The 23,432-nt window shown below is 47.0% G+C and overlaps 1 protein-coding gene across 1 annotated transcript in view; it reads left to right on the forward strand.

Moving 5' to 3' along the window:
• LAMA1 (laminin subunit alpha 1) overlaps positions 1 to 23,432 on the forward strand; it is a 533,346-nt gene that overhangs the window by 407,397 nt on the left and 102,517 nt on the right. Inside the window, exon 46 of the mRNA XM_086965467.1 lies at positions 13,427 to 13,560. Within this exon, the coding sequence (XP_086821593.1) occupies positions 13,427 to 13,560 (134 nt within the window). The remainder of the gene's footprint in view (positions 1 to 13,426; positions 13,561 to 23,432) is intronic.

Raw genomic sequence — 23,432 nt, forward strand, 5'->3', positions numbered from 1 at the left:
CTGTGTCAAGTTAATTACATTTCTCTCTAGCAGCAGGAACAAAGGCCACACCACCTAAAGAGAGCAATTAACGGAGCTTCATTCGTCTCCTGAATAGGAAAGGGATAGGAATGAAGGTCTGCATCAATCAATAAGTTGACACAATATCAGGGATAGGGAAACCCAAGACCCCTGAAGAAAGGAGGGAGCCCAGACCTCTGAAGCCAACACCGGAGGGGGGGTCTCTTTAAAGATTGGGTGGGAAACACTCTGGCTGTGATGTCAGAGAGGGGTGGAACTAAGGCTCCCAGAGCAGTTGTGACTAGTGCCTCCTGGGTGACGCCATTTTGAAATGTCCCAGCTGGCTGTGCAGGAAGATTGGGAAGGGGGTTGAAGTGAATTGGCATACCAGGTTAGGCCAGAGTTACCTTTCTTCTGAAACCTTCTGCCCCCAATTAAATTGTCTTGTGCAATGGGGAAATCTCCCTCTTGCTTGTGATTTTCTGCTGGACACTAGGACTAGAGGTGTTACTATGGACAGCTGGAGGAAGGAACCCCCTGATTTCCATCTGGACCCAGGACTTTGACTACAGTTGCCCCCATGATCTGTGGGACTCCCCTAGGACCAGGGAGGCTGTTCCCCTTCCACCCCCTAAGGACTAGTTGAGGGTAGACTTCTACACCAAGGAGGAGAAAAGCACAGAGGAAGCTAAGGAAAAAGGGTAGTACACAGAGCCAGTGGAACCAGCCCTCTGCAGAGTTCAATGCCTTAGAGGTCACGAGGCCTGAGGAAAGTGCTTGGGGTGGCTAGTGCTCACCAGTCAGAGCAAAATAAGAAGAGAAGCATGCAAAACAGTCCAACATGGCCCGAGATATGACCTTTGACCCCCAGTGCGATCCTGGAGCACATGGGGTTCTGTTGCCCAGCTGTTCTATACCCCAGGGTCAGGGGGGTCTTTTATTTTTATGCCAGGAGGTGGTGTTCATGGGGCCCCCTCCCCAGTGTTCAAAGTGTCTGGGGATCCCAACCCCTAGTTCAGTTTATCGACAGATACCTGGGACCCCAATTGCTGAGAAAAGTAGAGGAGTCACACTTGCCCCGGAGAGGAGAGAAGAGGTGGCAGGCCCTGAATAAATTCCAGTCCCCCTCAGTGACGAGAAGACCAAGGGAGGGTCACAGCATTCCATGGTGGGTATTTGGAGAAAATAGCTGATAAAAATATATTCTGTTTCAGAAATAGCATGTCAAGAATATTGGGATTTCATATATATTGTGGACAGGAATATCGATGTCCTGAATATTGTTTTAAGTGTTGTTTTCAAATATCGATGTAATAAACTATCAATGTAGTAAATATTGTTGGATATAATGTAGTTTTTAGTATAAAATAGTATGTGATGTATTGTTTTTTTATTTTGTGTGTTTATTTTTTTATGTTTTCATTTTAGATATGCTATTTATTAAATTGTTTTAATTTGTAATTGTAAATTGTTTCAATATTTTTTAACCCCTTAGCTGCACCGAAAGTTCCGCGCTCGTGCGGAAAGTTCTAATGAGCGGGCGGGGCCGCGACGGCCAACGGACGTGCGCAGCACTACAAAGGTAGTGCACGCGATGGCCGTTGGCCTTCAGAAGCAGCCATGAGGTTAACTCCAGAAGTGTTTTAAGTAGTGGGATGTTAGGTTAATGGGTTAAGGGTGGGGAGATATTTTTAAATAATGTGAATTATAAGTTTCTAATTTCAAAGTAATAATTGTTTATATACAAATTGCTTTATTCATTTTGATTTTTTGAAATTATATTCTTTATATATTTAAATTTATGTTAAATAACATGTTTTAGAGGGGAGGAGCTTCGCTGCCAACCAAGATGGCCGCGTGAGCTCGGAGCTCCGAAGACCTCCCGGTCTCCCGAATTAATCCTGCAGCCTATCCTGTCCCACGGTGGTGGGAATCGGTCGCCGAGCCGGGCCTGATGCGGCCCCCGTTCTCGGATTGAAAATCGGACACTCCTAGCCACAGTTGTGTCGACGATCCCGGAGGCTCCTCCCGCATCGCTTGTGCCAGGGTGGATCGTAGCGGTGTCCATACGGAGTTCCTCCCTGCCAGTGCTTCTCCTGCCCGAGAGGTCCACCTGGGCTCCGATCGCCTTGCTGGCTGATCCTGATTTTGTATCCCGGATTCCGAGCTGTGTGCACTGGTACTACCTCGCTGGACTTTCTTGCCCCGGTGTCCCCCCCCCCCCCCCCTCTGTCCTGTGGTCGACAACATGGCGGGCAAGGGCGGCTCGGATGCGGGCAAGACTCAACGGATCAATCGGAAGCCGTCCCAATCCCAGTCTACGATTCCCGAGCGCTTCTCCCAATCTAAGGGATCGCCTGGACAGGTGGTCCGATCAAAAGACCCGAGAAGAGATGAGTCGCCGGATGACTCCGAATTAACGCTCAGGGACGTTATGGGAGCGATATCGGGGATGAGGGCAGAGATGCACACACTTCGCGAGGAGCTATCCAGCAAGGTCGACTCCCTGAAAATCGACCTGAATCTCATCAGGACGGACCTTGGGAAAACCAACGACCGGGTGAAGTCCTTGGACCTTAAAACATCCAGCCTGACCACTGATGTCTCAGACATCCAGACTGAAGTGCGCACCTTGAGGCAGGCTAATGGAGTACTGGCGCGCCGGCTGGATGAGTTCGAAGGCCGCGCGCGTCGCCAGAATGTCCGTATCACCGGAGTGCCGGAAAAAGCTGAGGAGGACTCTACGGAACTGTTTGTGGAGGACCTGGTGGTCAAGAACTTGCAACCGGGGGGCCTGAGTAAGTTCTTCTCGGTAGAGAGGGCCCACAGGGTTCCTGGTGGACCGCCCAAGTCGGGAGCGACCCCACGTCCTATCATTGCGAGGCTGTTCAATTATAGGGACAGGGACGCCATTCTACAGGCGTCGAGGACCGCAGGCCCGCTCCATTTCCAGAACTCGGAAGTAAACTTTTTCCCAGACTTCACCCAGGCCGTCCAGAAACAGCGGCAGAGTTTTGCCGGGGTGAAGAGAAGACTCAGGGAAATGGGCCTGCGGTACTCAATGCTGTATCCTGCTAAGCTTCGTATTGAACGCGACCACCGGACTTTCTTCTTCGAATTTCCTGACGACGCGGGACACTGGCTTGACACCTTACCCCAGGAACGACCTGAATCTACCGACCGGACGGAGGATGCCACCGGAGGAGCGGCTGCACAGGAGTGATTTCGTGACTAGTTATCTTCCGAGGAGCGGGGAGCCGTGAGGTGCCTCGACTTTAGACATTGTTATTTACATTGACTCATTCTGCTACTGATATGGGGGGTGACGGGAGGGGATGGGATGCCTCCTTTCTCCTTCTTGGGCTTTTTGTAGGTTAGTTTTAGGGGCGACAGGCACACTGCTAGTTGGGGTGGATTTTAGTCTGATGCAGGGGTGCAGGGTGGGGGGTAGTTGGGATGTGTGGTGTTTTATTCTCTCTTTGTTTGATTCTTTCTCCTGGCTGAGGTGTATACGTCCTGTTGTACCGATGAACTGGGCACTGGTGTGGGTGGTGGGGGGGGGGACGCGGAGAGTCCTTGACGATGGGGGGTAGACTGCTGCATTTGCTGAGCTGGAATGTTAACGGGTTGGGAGATCGTATTAAGAGGGGTGTAGTTTTGCAAATGATTAAACGGTGCTCTCCAGATGTTGTGTTTCTACAGGAGACTCACTTAGTGGGTCATGCTTGCCGGGCCTTGAATAGACGGGGATACAAAATGGTGGCTCACGCAGGCTTCTCCTCGGGCTCTAGGGGGGTGGGCATAATGGTGCGTGCGTCTCTTCCGTTGGAGGTGGAGTCTGTGCTGGCTGATGATAGGGGTAGATACGTGGCTTTGGTGGGCAGATGGGAGGGCCGCACGCTAGTTTTAGTTTCAGTTTACGTACCCCCGGGGTTACAGGAAACCACATTCAGGGACTTGGGGGGCGCCATTTTAGGTCTCCCCGAGGGACTGTTGTTGGTGGGTGGGGATTTCAATTCAGTTGTCTCAGGGGAACTGGACCGTTTTCCTCCCAGGGATCTTCGCCCTTCCCAGTCTTGGATGTCTGATTTTGTATGTTCCATGGGGATGGTTGACTGCTGGCGTTTGCTCCACCCTACACAGCGACAGTATTCTTTTCTCTCGGGAGCTCACGGTAGCTTCTCCAGGCTGGACTACGTCCTGGCCCCGGCGGCCCAGGCGCAGTCCGTTTCCACCGCGCGCCTACTGGCCCGGGGTATCTCGGACCACTCCCCAGTTTGGATCTCATTTGACTTTCAGGTCCCGGCGTCCTCGCGGGTGGCCCCCATCAACCCGTGGTATTTTCGTGATCCGAAGACTCGAGCACTCCTGGCCAAGGCTATGGACCGGTACTTTGCTGAGAATGCTGGCTCCGTGGCCTCGGCCGTTACATTGTGGGAGGCCTTTAAAGCGGTTCTCCGTGGCGAGGCCTTCTCCCTGATTGCGGAGGCGCGCCGCCGTCGCGATGTAGATGTGGTACGACTGGAGTCTGAACTTGCAGACTTAAACGCACAGCTGGAGCTGGGCCCGTCGCCCGATTTGGTCCATGCCCTCTCGCTTAAGCAATCCGAACTCCGAGCCACGGCTACTGATGCAGCTAAGGCCTTGAGTAGGGAACAGCAGGGAAGGATCTACGATTCCGGTGATAAGGCTGGGAAGCTCCTGGCCTGGTTGGACAAGAGGGAGTTGGCGTCCCGGGTGGTCCCGGAGCTGGTGGGTGAGGACGGCCTGACTTTGACGGACCCGGCGGCCATAGCCGAGTCCTTCGCTGGATACTTCACGGGGGTCTACACCTCTGCTACCTCTCTCCCGGAGTCCGCTTCGGCCTCCTATTTGGAGGATGTTGACCTCCCCTGTCTATCGGATCTTGACCGGGAGGACATGGACCGAGACCTGTCTGACGATGAGGTTGCCCTGGCGATTCGCTCGTTACGGTCCGGTAAGGCGCCGGGACCGAATGGTATCCCGGTGGAGCTGTATAAATTGAGGGCTGAAGCGCTGGCCACACCGCTGCGCAAAATGTTCCTCGAGGCCCGTGAGCGGGGAGAACTCCCCCCAGACCAGAGACTAGCCACCGTAGTGGTGATCCACAAAGAAGGGAAGCCCCGGAACTTGCCCCGGTCTTACCGACCTATCTCATTGTTAAATGCGGAACCCAAAATCCTAGCGAAACTGCTAGCCAACCGGCTGGTGGGAGTGATCTCGGACCTGGTTCATCCGGACCAGTCTGGGTTCATCCCGCACCGGAACACGGCGCTTAACCTGAGGAGACTCCACGCTGTACTGGCACGTGCTCACTTGCTCCGTGACCCGGCGGTTCTGGCTTCCCTTGACGCTACCATGGCTTTCGACTCCCTCAAGTGGAGTTACCTGTGGGCTGTTCTAGCTAAGCTGGGCTTCGGACCTTCCTATATTGGATGGGTCCGGCTGCTATATTCTGCTCCGCTGGCTAATGTCGCAGTTAACGGTAGACTCTCGGCTTCTTTCTCGCTGCACAGAGGTACCAGACAGGGCTGCCTGCTTTCGCCGCTCCTGTTTGCGCTAGCGCTGGAGCCCCTGGCAGCAAGGATTAGAACACACCCCGATGTTTCGGGCATTAGGTGGTCGCCTGGCTTCGAGGATCGAGTGTCGCTTTACGCGGATGACATCCTTCTTTACCTTACCTCTCCCTGTCGCTCGCTCATCGTGGTCTTCGACCTACTGGGAATCTTTGGGTCGTACTCGGGGTTAGTGATCAATTGGTCCAAATCCTCCCTATACACGGTGCGTGGAGATACCCCGCGCCTTCCCCGTGGGTGCTCGATTCAGGTAGCCCAACAGGGCTTCCGGTACTTGGGCATCTACGTGTCGCTAGACCCGCGTGCCCGCTACACGCACAACCTTTTGTCACCGTTGGAGCGCCTGAAGAGGGATGTCGAGATCTGGAAAAAGCTGCCTATCTCCCTGATGGGTAGGGCGGCACTGTTTAAGATGATGGCGCTACCCCGCTTTCTCTATGCCCTGCAGAACTCGCAGGATCCGATTCCTGCCAAATATTTTGGTGCGATCGAGTCCCTGCAGAGGACGCTGCTGTGGGATGGACGGCCGAGGATATCGTTGCCTAAGCTGACTATTCCCTGCTATGACGGTGGGATAGCGCTACCGGACATGCGAAGATATTACTGGGCATCCCAGCTTGCGGCGATCAACCATGGCTTTTATGGCCCAGCGGTTAGTCCGGGCTATGCTCTGGATCGCTGGCTGGTTGGGGACGGCAACTACTACAGAGCTCTCTACTCTAGGTCGTTGGACCGTCGATTGACAGGCCCAACCAGAACGATGGTACGTGTATGGCGCACGGTGACGGACACCCTTGGCTGGAAGGATAAGATCACTTTGGCTACTCCCCTGTATGATTCCGACGTGCTGGGGAAATTGTGGAAGACCAAAGGGTTTGACCGGTGGGACACCATAGGCATTTCTAAAGTGGGTGACATGATTGTGCGGGGCGGCATTAAATCGTTTGCCTCGATGCAACACGAATACCAGCTGGCGCCGACGGAATTTTTCCGACACGCCCAGCTTAGTCACGCCCTCTCCCCTCACGTCACTGACGGTGACGCCATCCCTGACTCTTCCCCCCTGGAGGATCGGATACTGGACGGCCATATGCCGGACAGTGCCATTTCCTTGACCTACAAGAAGCTGATCAACGTGAGGGTGGACTTGCTTGAACGGTTGCGAATGCACTGGGTGAATGACGGTATAGAACTGGATGATGAGGAATGGCAGTCGGCGGCGTCTTCTCCCAGGGAGGTGGCCATATCGGCGAGACTACGTCTGGTCCAGCTGAAAATCCTTCATAGGGTATATGTTACCGGCCCCAGGCTCATTCATATGGGGCTTTCCACGGATGGCCTGTGTCGGCGGGGTTGCGGTCTGCTGGCCACCTTCCTCCACGTTCTCTGGGAGTGCCCTGGTGTGGCCCGATATTGGAAGCGTGTGCATGATGTGATGGAGGAGGTGACGGGTGTGGCCCTGCCAGCCGAGGCTCGCCGTTGCCTCCTCAATGTGTGGTGTCCGAATGACTACAGTGTAGCCCAGACTCGGTGGGTAACCTTAGGTAATATGGTGGCCAAGAGGGACATTGCCCAGAAATGGGGTGCGCCCGCACCCCCGTCCCTTACCCTCTGGATGAATAACATGGACTGGTGCATGGTGCGGGAAAAAACGGTGTATGTGGCCAGGGGCAAGCCCAGAGCGTGGAGATCTGTGTGGGGCGCCTGGAACTCTTACCGGGGCGATTTATGTGAACCCCCGCCTGACCCGGAGGTGGACGTCCCACCCTCCCCATAGGATGGTACCCTTCCCGTGATTCCAGGCAGGTCATCCTGAAGTGAGAGCCCCCCATCGTAATCTCGTGCTGCACATATATACCTGAGTTGAGTTGGATGTGCGGCCCCCGGCCCCCTCCCACGGTGCCCCTTTACTATGCTTGCTCTGTCCTCGGCCACTTCTTTTCTTACTTTTTCTTCTTTCTAACCCTTCTGTGCTCCGGCACTTCCTTTTCGTGGCCTCTTGGGGCCCTTCCCTTTCTTTAGGTTCCTATACTGTTCCTCATTATAAAAATTAAACCTGATTGCTTCTGCGTGTTGTTGTGTACACGACTTTCTGTGTTATCTTAATGCTGCCTGGCCTCCGGGATGTATGGCTGAATAGCGGTGTACTTTTTCTATAAATAAAGGTTTTTCAAAAAAAAAAAAAAAAAAAAAAAAAAAAATAACATGTTTTAATGTTGTTTTGAAAATAAAATAGACAATATTTATAATCATTTAAAAGGTTTTAGAGTTTTTTCATTCATTACATTGTAATTGTAATATTTTGGTAATTGTTTTTTGTAGCATGATATTGGGTCAATAGAGGATAAGGGTGGAGAGATGTTTAAAAATGTGTATTATAATTGTGAAAGGAAAGTTATTTTAATTTTTTTATGCAAATTGTATTCATTTTAAAATCTTTTTTATCATTGTGTTTTTTTAAATATTTTACTGTGAAATAATACATTTTTAAATATTTTTGTGAAAACATTAAAAATTTTAAATTGATAAACATATTTTAGAAAAGTTGTATACAACATATTTGTATTTATTTATGTTTTAATTAGAATTTCAATTTTTTTTGTTATATATGTTAGAAATGTGTAAATAAATTTTGAATGGATTTTTTTTAACCTGTTATGTTAAATATTGTAAACATTTTGATAGATAATTTATCAAATTTGTTTATTTGCAAAAATAGTTTGCTGTACTTATGTATGGATTGTAGGAAATAATTTCAATTTTGGAAATTTTAGTAGTAAATTAAAAATAATTTTCTTTTTTTTATTCATTTTATAATATAGAAAATAGTAGTTCACCTTGGTGTGTTATAATGTAAACATTTTCAAACATTTATAATTTTTTTAAAGTATGATAATGTGTAGTATTCATTGTTTATTTTGTATTTTCTTAATTATAATACTGTAGGTCAAGAGGTTAATTTTGAATTGGAATTATTTAATTAGTATTTTCATTTTTTTATCCCCAAGTTTGTGTAGATATGAGTGGGAAAAGAAATGTCACACCTTTACTGTCCAGAACCTTCCCCAAATTGATTTAAGTTTGTGTGGATATAGTAAATGTCACCCTTTTAGTGTTCAACATCTTCCCTGGGTTGGTTTGGATTAGAGTGGGAATTGTAAATGTAATCCTTTTAGTGTCCAGCACCTTCCCTGAGTTGATTTAGATTGTAAATGGAATATTAAATGCTACCCATTTAGTGCCCAATGCCTTCCCCGAGTTGGTTTAGATTGGTGTGGGTTAGTAAATGTCACCCCTTTAGTGTCCAACACCTTCCCCAAGCTGGTTTAGATTGGAGTCGGAATAGTAAGTGTTATCCCTTTAGTGTCCAATACCTTCTCTGGGTTAGTTTAGATTGGGGTGGGAATAGAAAATGTCACTCCTTTAGTTATTAACATTTTCCACAAATGTAGTATAATAAAAAGATGTCACACATATTGAAAACATTTAATTTATTGCATAATTTAAATTTTTGAAATATGTTTATGAAATAAAATAATAGCAGTTTTGAAGTGAAACAAATAAAGTAATTGTATTTTTTATTGGAAAAAAGAAAAATTGAATTAATTCATATGTGCATAATATACATTTTCACATGCTATTTTACATCCAGTATCATTTTTGAACATTTATTTAACTTTTTTTACATACATTTTAAAGATATTTATTATTAGTATATATTCAATAATTGTATATAAATATGTTTTTTATGTATACTTTGAAAAATTTGAAATATTTAAAAAAAAATTGTTTGACATGTTTAACCTTTTTTATAATATTTTACTTTTCTTTTGACATATATTAAACCTTTTTACTATATTTCACATTGATTTGTATGGGGAGATAGTCTATTTTTATATTTTAATTTGGCTGCCATTTTTTATTAACCTGGCTTCTATTTTGTAATCTATTGGTGTTACTTTTTGCTTTTTATCCTTAGATTTCTTTTTAGTGTTTTGCATTATGTTGTTGTGTCACTTTAAAAAAAAAAGTTTTATGTTAATGTATTATTATGTTCTGCATTTTCTTTTGTCGCTGCCCTTTAATAGCATGCATTTGAATAATATTTGGTACATTTCCAGTTTATAGTTTCTGTAGATGTACTTTCATGGCTGTAGGTGTTGCCCATATGATTTAATAACTGTTTTTGTGCGCCGTCATTATATTTAAAAAGTAGTTTCATTTGCTTGTTTGTCGAGGTTAAGGGAGTTAGGTCGGTTTGTAGTCCTTGTCTGAGTGAGTTTATAATTTATAATTATGTATACTTACTTTATATTTTGATGCATTTTTAAAAAGTTAAAGAGTGTGTTACTATTTACTTGTCAATTAATAATATATTTGTTTAAGACTATTTAATTATTAGTTTAAATATACATTTTACTTACTTGAATATGTAGTTGTAGAGATATATATTTTTTTGATGTATAATCTTTTGTAGCAAGAATTCGTCAGAGTTTCCTCCTCTTGAAGTTTTTGCCATTTTTGGAGTAATTATTTGCTTTAATTAGTGTGCCTTTTATATTGTTTGTTTAATTTGAGTAATTGTATTGGTTAAAGTTGTGTATAGTGTGATTGTATTGATTGGTTTAGTATAATTTGATTTATTTTAAATCAGATAGGTCTTTGTTTGGTAAACGCTAATTTATTTTTTCTTTTAGTAGTATTCAATATAACTGTATTTATTTAACTATGACTCTGTTTGTTTTGATACAATATTTTATATTGCTATTTGTGTTTAAATGTTTATAGTAAATGGCAATTGTTTATATGCCTATATTGTATATTTTATAGGTGTACTATTTTATGGGATGAACGTTTAATTTTTGAGTGATGTAATATATATTATATTAATTATAGACATGTATTATAAGTGTTAGGTTTATTTCAAGTTATTGATTATGTAAAAATTGACTTTTTGTTGAATTTATTAGTTATGTTGATGTTAACTTTGTAGGCGATATTGTGGTAATCAATATTTTTGATATGGTATATGTATATGTAACAATATTTGTGTTTCCGATATTTTGTGTTTGTGTCTCAATATTTGTTGGATTTATGTTGTGTCACTGATCCCCTGTAAGAGGTCTGCCCCATTCCCTGTGCCCATGTCCGGGTGGAGCGGGCGGTCACCACAGAACCCAGCGTCCTGCCCACATGAACAGGCAGCGCTGAAGAGACCTGATGGCTCCTGCAGCAGCATGGAAGAATGCTGCCCTCACAGGGAGCTGGCTGGGCAGCAAGAGTGGCCTCCCTCAGCTGCATCCAAAGTCTGGAGACATAGAGGGTGTCCAGTGGGACAGGCACCCCACAAAATAAAGAAAACCCACTGGCACAAGGCCTGGGATGAAACACAAAGGGAAACAGAGGCTGAGGCTCTACCTAGGGCAGCGGGGAGAGACAGTCATCAAATATTCACTGCTCCAGATGAGCGCCCCATAAGGCCCTGTACTTTTGGTGGTGGCCGCAAGACTGCAGGGTCACCACCAAAAGTACAAAAAAAGATGCAAAAAAGCATCAGGAGCTACCGACTTCCCTCAGGAGGCCCAAAGATGATTTTTAAATGTGCAGACCCTAAGGGGCCCATTAGGATGTAGGGCGGATTGCCATCGCCCTCATGGTGGGCTTGCAGGATGGGGATTATTTCCATAATCCCCATCCTGCAAGCCCACTAGCATTCCCTGCGGTTGATGATGGGACAGGAGCATTTTAAGCTTGCTGTGTTCCCTTTTGGACTGACCATTGCCCCTTAGGTGTTCACAAAAGTGATGGTGGTGGTAGTAGCATATCTTCAGAGGTCAGGGGTGCCACTCTTCCGTTACATTAATGCTTTACTGTTGAAGGTGACCCTCCTGCCATCTTAGGGGTTCACTATCAATGTGCCAAAGTTACACCTCACTCCTTTTCTGATGCTTCACTTTATCTGAGCCCTTCTGTACACTATGGTTACATACTTTTTCTCTGGGAAACAGATTCCGGGGCTTTATAGCTATGATCCCAATCTTTCAGCCTCGGTCTTGGATTTCAGCGAGGTCAACTCTGAGGCTGCTGGGACTGAAAGCCTTTTGCATCCTGTTGGTTGAGCCCACTTGGTGGCATATTTGGGCTTTGAAGTGGGATCTGTCTCAGTGGGCCCAACATCAAGGGGACCTCTCTGACCATGTTCAGATTTCAGAGAAGACTGCAAAAGACCTGCAATGGTGGTTACTGGATCCCAACTGCGTCTGCGGCAGAAAGCCTTCCATTCATCAAAGGGAGGCTGGTACAGGTGCTCACGGACAACACCACCCCTATTTGGTACTGCAGCAGACATGGCAAGGTCAGGTCTGGTCACGGACCCTGTACCATGAATCTTTGTGCCTGTGTAACTGGCTGGACCACCAAGGAGTTTGCATGGTGGTGAACCTTCTTGAAGTATGATTGAATGCCAGGGTGGAGGAGCTTAGCTGTCAGCACGTAGTGGAACATAAATGGCAATTACACCCGAGGTGGCACAAGATCTCTTTCGCGAATGAGGAGAACCTTGGCTCGACCTGTCCGCCATGAAAAAAGAAAGCACCATGTCAGCACTTCTGCATATTGGAGTTTGTAAGGTGTCTCTTGCTCTGAGACTCAGAACTTCCGTATGCCTTCCTGTTGATACCAATCCACTCCAGGTACTGAAGAGTATGAGGACCGATCGAGCCCAAGTCATCCTAGTAGCCGCGGATTGGGCACAGAGAATATGGCATCTAGAACTCCGGATCTTTAGCGTCTGTCCTCCGATCTGGCTGCTCATTTTGGGAGGATTAGCTGTCACAGCAGCAGGGTAGGGTTCTGCACCCGGGCCCTCACAGTCTTCACCTTCATGCCAAGACAGCGGAATACCTTTGATCTTCCTCCAGGGTTGCCATCTTGGCAGTCAGGTGTCCCTCGCCAAAACCTGTAAACGCCTGTCATTGAGACAGATTTGTGGTTTCGCGCTGTACTTGGCAGAGACCCCTTTCAAGCCAAGATATTGGATGTTTTTTGAGTTGTTTTGGCCCTAGCCCAGCAAGGCCTTACCATAGGGACAGTTAAAGAAAACCTTTCAGCTTTTTGTGGTTGCTAGATCAGCCCTCTTTTTTTCAGCCTCTCTGTGTTTTTTGTTTCCCTGATTATCAGAGGCACTTTAGTTTGTTACTGAGGAGAGATCATTGATTGAAAGTAGTGAAGGACCTGGAACCCAAAATGGGGAACTTGCCTGCCAAAATGCTTTCCTCTGCATTCCTGATGGCGGAGCCGCATCCTAAGTTCTCTAACTCGAATGTGGAAATGTATAGATGAACAGATGTGACACCTGCCACTTTTTGGTGGATTGCCCAATACCTAAATCAAGCCTGAATATCTTTGATGAGAATACAATTTCTGATTTTGCCCAACTAGGACTAATATGTAACCAATCCTGAGAGACACCAGTGAACATTGTTTATCCTTTCACTTTAATATAAGTGTTATTGCTGTCTAACTCCCTGAAGAGTGACACAGTTGCAGCAAAAACACAGCAGCAACAAAAAAAGGAACTAAGACGGTTTTGTTTGAAATAAATAGAATGATGCTAGAAGTTTCTATTTTTCACTGGATAGACCTTTTATAAGATGGAGAAGCGTTAGAAACATAGTAAAAAAAAGTTAAAGAGAAATAAATCTCTTTTACTCCTATTTTTTTGGTTTTTTTGTTAAAGAGACAGAGCAATGCATGTTTTATGACTTTTTGTAAATCTAGATAACTTGTAAATTATCTGGTGTCTAACATGTATTACCCAATATTTTCAGATGGACTTTTTGGCACTGGAAATGAGGCGTGGCCAAGTATCTTTCCTCTGGGATTTGGGTTCCGGAGCCACAAAATTGGAGTATTCTGATTTTCAGCTGAAAAACGACACCTGGTACAGAATACATGCAACTAGGTACAGACTGGTTATTTTATTTATTATTATTTCATTGCATGTAGTTTTCATTTGGCTATTCTATGCTTAAATATATGAAGATGTCAGTACGGTTTTACAACTTACCTGTTGTGCAATGTTTCAGTTTATATTTCTCAATCTAACAGTAGTACCAATTTGAATATCTTGGTGTCTCTATTTTATCTCTTTAAAATGTATGATCTCTGTTTATGTTGTACTGTCTTTCAATCCGGTTAGTCTATGAATGTTTGTTGTAAGCCTTCCAAATGTTCTGTGCAGCCTTCATATTTTGGCTACATATGGGAATTAATTAAAGAAGAACCAAGAGACCCATAAAATACACCCACAGTTTTGGAATTCTTTAGATAGAGTGAAATGGCTGATCTCTAATAAGCATCAGACTGTGATATCAGTACTTGCAGGTGCCAGTATTATTCTCATTAATATTAATATAATGTGGAGTGGTGCAGTGTGCCAATTATCAAATATACCACTTGTCTTAGTATCCTCTAAGACCCTCAAACTGTCACTTTACATCTGTTGAAGCAGCAGTGTACCCTTCCAAGAACAAAAGTTGGTAACTGGATGAGATAGCAAAAACAGAGTGACTTTGGGTTGGGTAAACACTATATTAGTATCAAATATAATTGGATATTTCTAATCGTAGATTCCTCACCTTATGAATTCCCACAGGTGCCAGACTGAATCCAAAAACTTTACAGTAATTGATCACTCGTGAAATTGTGAAGCCATCAATTTCTGCAGCTACCTTGTTCCACCTCTAGAAGTGATGACATGGTACCATTTATAGTTGCCGGCCTTGAACACTGATAGCAGTTTCTTTCTTACTACACCCTTAAAATGTGATCTGGAACTAGGCTTCCAAACTTTTTCAGTGTTTCATCAACCTTCAAAATGTTTTCTTGACAGTGTGAAAGATTATGTTTCTCCTTAAAAATGCAGGCTTCAAGTCATCCCAAATCTGCAGAAAACAGATGGCAGTTTCTGACCCGCATAATATCTGCCCTTGGTGTTTCAGACGCAATCAAGATTCTAAATCATGTGAAAACTGCTCCCTGATGCACCTATAGTCATTCAGGGAGTGGGAGAGAAGGTGCATGTCCAAGTTCTCTGGTAAGACGTAAGACAAAGACAAAGGACAAGAAGTCCAGATGGGAGTCCTTTTCCCGTGGCACACTCCCTCTTCAGGGAAACATTGCACCATTGACACTCGAAGGGCTCAACCCAGCCAGTCCTCCGACTCTTACCTCAATCACCCACCTGGAGCTGAAGCTCCTCATATTTCCCACATCATCTTTGACTCTGCAGGAGGTAGAAGCCTTCAAGGATGGGACAGTACAGCTTTTTCAGATGATCATGGATCCTCATGAAGAGCCATTAGGGCTAAAGGACCCGCTTGGGCAGAATTTGGGCTTTCACTGGTGGGGCCTTTCCAGCATCAACTGACCCTGCAGGTCTCTGCCCAGCCTTTCGTAGATGCAAGGCCATGCCTCCACTACTTAGCTGAAGGCCAAGCTGCTGGCTAGTGCTTTGGCGCCAGCCACCACTCCAGAGGCTTTGGATCCGGATCTGATGCCAATGCTGAGTTTTCTCTGGAGTTGAGTTTGGCTAAATCTAAACAAGTTTCTTGTTATGCGATCACTAAGGCACAGTACATAATGTGGGAAGATAGTCTGTTTTGATTCCTTGCCAGCATTTTCAGCACATTGTTTGGCTCAGATTTAGATGTCAATAAAGACCTGTTTGAAAGTTCCACTTGCAAGGATGATTAGGAGCAGGTTGAACATTTGCTAAAGCCTCACTATAGTGATATTGGTCTTTATTTAGGCCTTCAGAATGCAAATAGCCTTGAGCCCTCACTAGAGACAGAATTGGACTCCTAAAATCACCTCGCTTTTGGTGGTGTTCTATAGAGCTGCAGAGATATTGGAACTACCTTAGCCAAAAGTGGAAACCAAAGAAAATGTACTTACAGATTTTTTGCAAACTAGCCCTTCGACCTGGAGCCTTTGATACCTTTCAATGAAACCTTGACAGAAATGTTGAAGACGGCAGGGTCAAAACCATTTTTGGTGCCACGGGTAAGCCATTTAATCGCTAGGTGGCATAGGCCTACTCCGGGTGATTCAGCCTTTATAATTCAGCATCCAACACTGCAGACCTTTGTAGTACAGGCTATAGTCAAGAAGGTGGACCAGAAAGCCTTACCTATTCCCTGACAGAGAAGTAAAATTGATTAACACACATGGCAAGATGGTTTTATTTCCTTCCAGTTTGCCATTTCAGTTTCTGAATACTGTTTGTTTGTTGCGGACATACACTCATGCCCTCTGAATATGTCAAGCAAGAGCTTGTCTGCCATCTCCAAGGAGTTTCAAAATACCTTTGCCCAGATGGTTTTCAATGGCCAGGAATCAGCCAAGTACATTTTACAGGCTAGCCCTGGACACTACAGATTGTGTGTGCTGTAATAAAGGCACTATTGCTGTGATTTGCAACAATGCCAGCATCATACCACTCTGATTCCCCCTTTGGGTGACATTAGAAGCCAATAGGGGGCAAAGTACAATTTTAACTGCCCTGCTAAAGGGCAGTTGCCTCAAACCAGCTAGTCCTGCTGATCTTTCATCATAATGATGCTCCTCCCTCCAGTGTCTCCTATTTATACTCAGACCACAGCAGAATATGTGTTTGTCCTTGAGGTTTCTTCGCTACTAGCCAACAGAGCAATAAAGACAGTCCCTGAGAAAGATGAAGCAAAAGTTGCTATTTTCTTTACGTTTTGTCAAACAAAATAGCAGTCTCAGGCCAATTGTGGATCTTCGGGTTTGAACACCTTCCTTTGTAAGAACAATAACAGTTGTCTACTCTGGTCCATGTCCTCTCTGCCTCAGATCCTATGGATTGGATGTTGTCCCTGGACTTGCAAGACATGTACTTTGATTTACCCATTCTGCAGTTCCACAGATGTTTCCTCTGTTTTATTGTGGTACCAGAACACTTCCAGTTCACAGTTCTACTTTTCACCTCACATCCCCCACCCTACACCCCTCAGATATTTATTAAGATAATGGTGGTGGCTGTGGCCCTTCTTTGATAATTGCAGGCCATGGTTTAAGTAGTTCTGTACTTCTATGACTGACTGCTGAAGGCATCTCTTTACTGTCTTCCATAGCCCACCTTTGTATGACTTTCTTGCTACTGTCTTTCCTGGGGTTCTCCATCAGCAAGCCAAAATCCCTACTCTGGCCAGGACGAAGGATTCCCTATGTAGACGTTGTTCGGTACACAGTGGTATTCAAAGTCCTTTCAGTCACTGCAGTGAGTCCCAGACGTTGAGGATATTATCCCAACATTTCAGGCTTGGTCCTGGGTTCTGGCTGGATGGTACTGAGGCTTTCTTGGTTTCCTGGTGTCCTGTATTCTACCAGTGCCTGATGTCCAATAGTGTATGTGTGACTTCAATGGGCTCTGCACTGGGGTGTCTCTTGGACAAGATTTGTGTGTCAGACGAGGGAGCCGGTGACCTTTGATGGTGAATAAAGGATGTTACCCTGAACATCAACATGCTTTTGACCCATCCAGAGCTCGCAGGAGTAATAGATGCATCTTCTCTGGGCTGTAGATACTGCCCGGACAAAGTGGAAAGTATGAGCCTCTGGTCCACAATGGAGCAGAGGTACCACATACATCTTCAGGAGCTGCATGCCACCTGGCTGACTTTCAAGACCTTCCTGCCTTCCATCAGAGATATCTCCGTACAAGTTTCTGAAGGACAACATGACCATTATTTTTTTGTGCAAAAAGCAGGCATGGTGAGGGTCTGGTGTGTTGTGCCAAGAGGATATGAGAATGTGACACTCACTGGACTGTTGGGAAACTTCCCTGCCTGTCAACCACCTGGCAAGTTACCTGAAAGTCGAGATGGAGGAACTCAGCAGATGCCATCCAGCTGACCAGAATTGGTGTCTGCACCTGGAGGTAGTTCAAGGTGTCTTTGCACAGTGAGTATGCCTTGGGTATACCTTTGAGCTACTGCTGGGAATGCTCACTGTTGATCCTTTGCCTTCTGGAGTTTCCTTATCAGGACTCCTGGGGAGATGCGCTCAACCTTTCGTGGGACTCTAGTCCCCTTTCCACATTTCCACGCCCTTGCTTCTGAGGAAGGTTAGGAGAGACCTGTCTCAGGTTATTCTGATAGCCCTGGACTGGTCTTTGAGAGCCTCGTATTCCATGCTGCCGAGTCTGAGCTTCTTTCCCCACTTGGTCAACCTATTTGAGAGATCCTGGCCCAATCATTAGTTGCTGGGCATTTCCCTACAGTCTTTTACCACGGAAGTGACAGGTCGTCAGTACTACTGCACACCAGCTGGGTGACCAAGGTTCTCCCTCTGAACTTTTGAATCTCTTTGAACAGTCAAAGCCTACTCTTTTAGGTGGTAGGTGTGTAAACACAGATGCATCAGATCATTTTATTTTTATTTATTTTTTTATTTTAAAGGTTTTATATAGCGCTGGCTAGACCCAGAGGTATCAGAGCGCTTTACATGAGTATCAGATCATAGTTGCAGGTTTCATCTTTAGAAGGGTTACACAGTTATTAGAGCATGGCAACATAGTTACTTGAAATGTTGAGATAAACAATAAGCACATATATGTAAGGGAAAAAGCAGGCAAGGGGAGAGATTCAGGGGAGGGGGGTAGGAGCAGGGGAAGTAGACAGAGAATGAAGGCGGGAAAGAGGAGGGGAGGGTGAGAGATACAGCATGGAAAGAGGAGGGAGAGGGCGACGGGGACACAAACTGGTAGACGAGTTAAAGCTACGTCCAAAGTCCAGTAAGCTGTGATCCTAGGGGAAGTGGTATTATTTCCCCATCTCTGTTACAAGAGACTCCCTTTACGCAGTGGACTCTCTGAGACTCCAAGGCCTATATACAAGATCCTTCCCCAAAAAGGGGAGAGGGAGTGCTTTGGCAAGGGGTGCCATACCATACCTCAGCTGTGAGTGGCTCCCTTGGCGCTGTGGACTCTCTCAGCGGGTTCGCTGAGACTCCAAAGTATAAATATTGGATCTTTCCCCAACAAGGGAAGCAGGAGTGCTTAGTCAAAGGGCTCAAAGGACAGGGGGGTAGGCGGTGTAGCAGGCAACGGGATAGATTCAGGGGAGAGGGGATATAAGCTAGCGTTTTACATAAAGCACAATAATATTACAATTTTACATCAGTTAAAAGTTACGTAAATATCCAGAAAAGCATTTAAAGAACATAGGGGACAAGGTGAATGGAGCAAGGAAGGGTAAGGGGATAGGGTAAAGGGGTAGGAGGAAGATAGGATGTAGAGACGAGGGGAAAATCTGCCCAAGGTCCGGCTGGGTAGGTGACCGCGGTGGGGGTAGAGTCCACAACCAATCTCCTCTTTAGCTATCTGGTAGCTCCACCGGGCATCTGCCAAATCGCTTGGTCTCCACAGTCTGGTGTAAGTTCCGCAGGTTCCAAGTCCTGATGAGTTAGGGGATAGGTACAAGGTCTGGTCAATGTCCAATTATTGTCCCAGGGAAGTAAAACAATGTGGAGGGGACCACTGTGGCAGCCATCTTGGGGTCAGGCAGGGGACTATTGACCTTAGCGTGACATAAAGCCATCCCCAAATATACCTGTCATTCGAGGGAAGGTGATTGAAGAACAATGAAGCTGCTAGAGGCCAGAGTCAGTGCCCGATAGTCTCTCATGGAGGAGAGTATTGTCGGGAGGTGGCAACAAGGGAGAGGGGCGGCCGCCATTTTTGGATCAGGCGGGGCACCTCCTATATCCCTCTCTTTCACAATAGAAACTGGGTGATCTCACGACATCTGCTGAGGAGCTCTTGCCAGGAGAAGAAAAACAAAGCTGTGTTGATGAGGGAGGACCCCCGGGTGCAGTGCTAGATCGCCCGGGTCAGATTGAATGTCGATTTGTTGTGGGCACCATTTTGGAGCAGGCGTCGGTCCCCATGAACACCAAGGGTACTGCAGCATTCCGTCCGGGGTGAGCGAGCCCCCCCCCCCCTATTAATACGGGGCTCCTGCTCTCAAATGTGGAATGGCAAATGTAGTGGTAGGGCGCCCTTTCTCACCTGGTCGGACGGAGCTCTCACCACTGTACGACCCAGTGTTCACTCACGGTGCCCCGCCCTACCTGCTGCTAGTCACCGAAGTGAGTGGCCCCCAGCTCAAGATGTGGGCCCGGGGAGGGGGAGTTGATTAGCTGGGCGAAACGGGAGCTAGCGGCCTCATGGGTGCAGATGCCATGGCACTAGGCAAGATCACTCCGTTCAGGCACCATCTTAGCCTTTTCACAGGCGGGCACATTAAGGTTCAATTCTCCGCGATGCCAGATCTTCCGGTGATCTGCCTTCATTCCGGCAGCAAGATCGCTGGTCTAGGTGTGAAAAAGGCGCAGTGGGATGCCTGCTCGGGAAGCCGAGGGGAAGGGTCGGCACGGAGCCTCAGCTCCGAGCGGCCATGTGGGCCCGATTCTGATCTGGGTCGGAAAGCTCTCCGACAAAGCCGGATCCGGAGTGTTTTCCAACCGAGCCAGACTCCTGCAGTCCGGCCGCGCAAGTACAATGTGGCTGCATGCTGCTGGACTTGGTTAGGTCGGACTCCCATAGAAGTCAATGGGAGCCGGTCATGGGCTCCCATTGACTGAATGGGTATGGCTCGCACAAAGACACCCCCTACAGTGGGTACACATCAGTTCCATCCGCACCATACATGTCTGTGTTGGGGAGACCCTTGGGTCTCCCCCTGTGTTCGAGTGGTAAGGCTGCGGGTGATGGGGGTACGACGCGGACCCCCAAAGGCAACGTCCCTGACGTTTTGCGAGCCGGTAACTTCAGCTCTAACCGGCTCTCCGAGGCGTGCATCGTACTGGCTCGGTCGTAAATCGCATCCATTGCACGGCAGGGTTAGCTTACGGCCAAGACGTACGGAGAGGTTCGGACCCGGAAACGACTCGGTCGGTGAATTTCACGTAGCTTGCATCATACTTGCTCGCTGGTACAGCTGTACAAGTCGGGCAAAAACATGCGTACGGCTCGTAGTTTTACGACCCGGATCGGAATCTATTGGTCCCTGCCCTTACCCTACCGGTAACGCCCCTAAATTTAGTATTTAGGCGCACCCTTAACCTTCCTTCCTCAGATCCCGATTTGAAAACAAGAAAAAAGATCAAGAAGAAGAAGACCTTCTGTGCAGCTGCTAACAAGAGGACAACACCAACTTACTTGGCCCCAGCACTACAGGCCTGTTAATCCTTGAACCCGCTCCTGCTAAATCCCGGCGTCTCCTGCGGACAGCAACCTCGAAAACCCCGGAGGACCAACTGCCTTGAACCTCTTAAAGACTGGGACTCCCATGAGCAGTGGTTCTGCTAAAACAGCAAAACCCCTGGTACCAGCCAGGAACCGCAAATCCAGCACACTCTGCACCCACCGAGCCTGGCCTGGGCCTGAGTGGGCAAAGACAATGAGGACGTCCCCCTGGTGATTGTGACCTGGAATCCAGTGCCCAAGGACTTCCTCGATGACCCAAACAATGCCTGCAGCCTCACAGCAAGGGACCCCTCCAACCGCGACCAGCAGAGGGTAAGATTTCCTGATGTCAAAAGACACCCCTGCAACCAGTGCCCCACGACCCCCTGTGCCCAACACCTGGGTGCCCCCTGCAACCAGTGCCTCACGACCCCCTGTGCCCAACACCTGGGTGCCTACCTATCTTCCAAGATCCCAACTTACCTCCCAAAGTGTTGGTCGTTCCTGAAGAATCTCCGTCCCCGAGCCTGCAGCCTTTGTTCATCTTCCCAGATATCCATTGAATAACATTGAGCGCCCGACGGCTCAAACGCACCCTGCACCCAGCCGCCCGAGTGCCCCTGGCAGTGTAACCTTTGTCCTAACCTACTCCCCTATTTGACCTGAGCAAGTGACCAGGAGCCCAGCTCCCACAGCCGCGTGGCCTGCTTGCCAGCAGCCACCAACCGAAGGCCCCCTGCGTCTCGTTGGATAACATTGGTCCTAACTACCTCTGCACCCGGCTGTCCCTGTGCCGCTGAGGGTGTACCAACTGTACCTACCTGACCCTGGGAGACCCCTGAGTCTATGCCCAGAACCTTAACTCTGCCAGTCGACTACTTACTCAAAAGCCGATAACTCACTTTTCTTCCATAGGGTAACATTGACTGGTTTCACTTGGAAATTCTTCTAAGTGTGGAGTTTTGAAACTTTGAAATATTAATCTAAAATCAGCCGAACAACGAATTCCGATTTACTCACCTGTTTTCAGGAGAGAACCCAGTGCTGCATCTTTTAGCCCAGCACTGACCCTGAAAAGTAATTTTAACCGTTCTTACCAGTAACTTGAATTTCGTTGTCTCATTTTCACCAGAAAATCTTCTAAAAGTGTCCAATTTCCAAACTTACAAATATTCCTTAAAAATCGCCTGCATGACATAAACACATTCTTTCAATTGTTTACAGGAGATGCACCAGTGCTGGATCCAGGATCCAACAAGGTGTAAGAAAAAGTCACGTAAAGACTACTTACCTTCTAATTGAATTTTTGCAGCGTGAATCTTTCTGGATTCACTATGCTGTGCATTATTCTGCGGTCTAGTGGTTGGGTCCGGAATCATAGTAGTTTCTCAGTTTTTTTTTTTTTCGTAGCCCAGATGGGAGTGGACGTCCCACCTTTTGGTGTCCTTCCTGTGATGTCGGCATGCTTCCTGCGGAAGCTCCCCCCTTGGGTGCCATCTTCAGATTCTTTTTTCCGCCTTTGGGTCTGGATCGTCATTGTGAGGTTCCAGATGTTTTGGGAGAAAAGAAGAGGAAAAAGACACGAAAACCACAAAAAGGATTAGAGAATACTTCTCCAAGCAAGACCACTGAACCGGGCGATGAAGAGGAAGGAGAACATCGAAAACTTTGATGTCCAACTGAGAATGCGCACACAGGGGGCCCCCTGAGCGCAGGAATGGACAAAACACCTTTCAAATTCTGCCGCAATTGCCACCACAAGTACGCGCAGAAGGACCAGTATCCGGTTTGCAACCTCTGCCTGCTGGTCGACCACGAGAGAAAAGATTGCAACACATGCTCCGTTTTTATCCCGAAGATGCTCAGGTTAAGAGAGAGACAGAGGAGAGCCAACTACAACATGCAAGGCCAAGGTCAACCTCCGTCACTCCAGGACTTGGGCCTCTCCAGTGGAGAAAAGGGCAACATCGCCGAGGGACCAGATGATTACACGGTTGTAGAGACTGATGCGAAAACAACAAAGGAGGTAAGAGAGATGTCGACCCCTAAGACCCCGACAGACCCTCGAAAATCAGAGTCAGACTTTCAAAAAAGAGAGTCTAAGTCCTCGAAAGGAGCACTGGCACCAAAACATTCGACGCACGCAGCTGCATCCAGGGACAAACAGCCCAGCAAAACCTTCGAAAAGGACTCCCCGTCGGCGGAATCTCAAGACAAACCTAGGTCGTCGAAGCACGTCCCCGAAAAGGCGCGCTCGACGCCGAAGGAAAAAGACCCGAAGGCGATGTCGACATCGAAGAGATCTTTCGAAACCCTCGACGCCGATCAGGCCGCCGAGATGGGGAGGAAGAAGAGAAGTCTCGAGGCCGAAATGGACAACATCCTGAAAAGGAAAAAGGAGTTCGGCGAACGGATGAATAGGTTCACCATCCCGTCAAAGCCGACGACCGTCGTCAAGGTCGATGACGAAGAGGAGTTCGACGCCGAAGAGCCTCCGAAAACTCCGGAAGCCCAAGAACACCAAGAGGAAGAGGGTCTGTACTATTTCGAAGGAGAAGATG

This window comes from Lissotriton vulgaris, chromosome 4_1 (genome assembly GCF_964263255.1).
Source record: "Lissotriton vulgaris chromosome 4_1, aLisVul1.2, whole genome shotgun sequence".
In the NCBI taxonomy this organism is placed as follows: Eukaryota; Metazoa; Chordata; class Amphibia; order Caudata; family Salamandridae; genus Lissotriton; species Lissotriton vulgaris.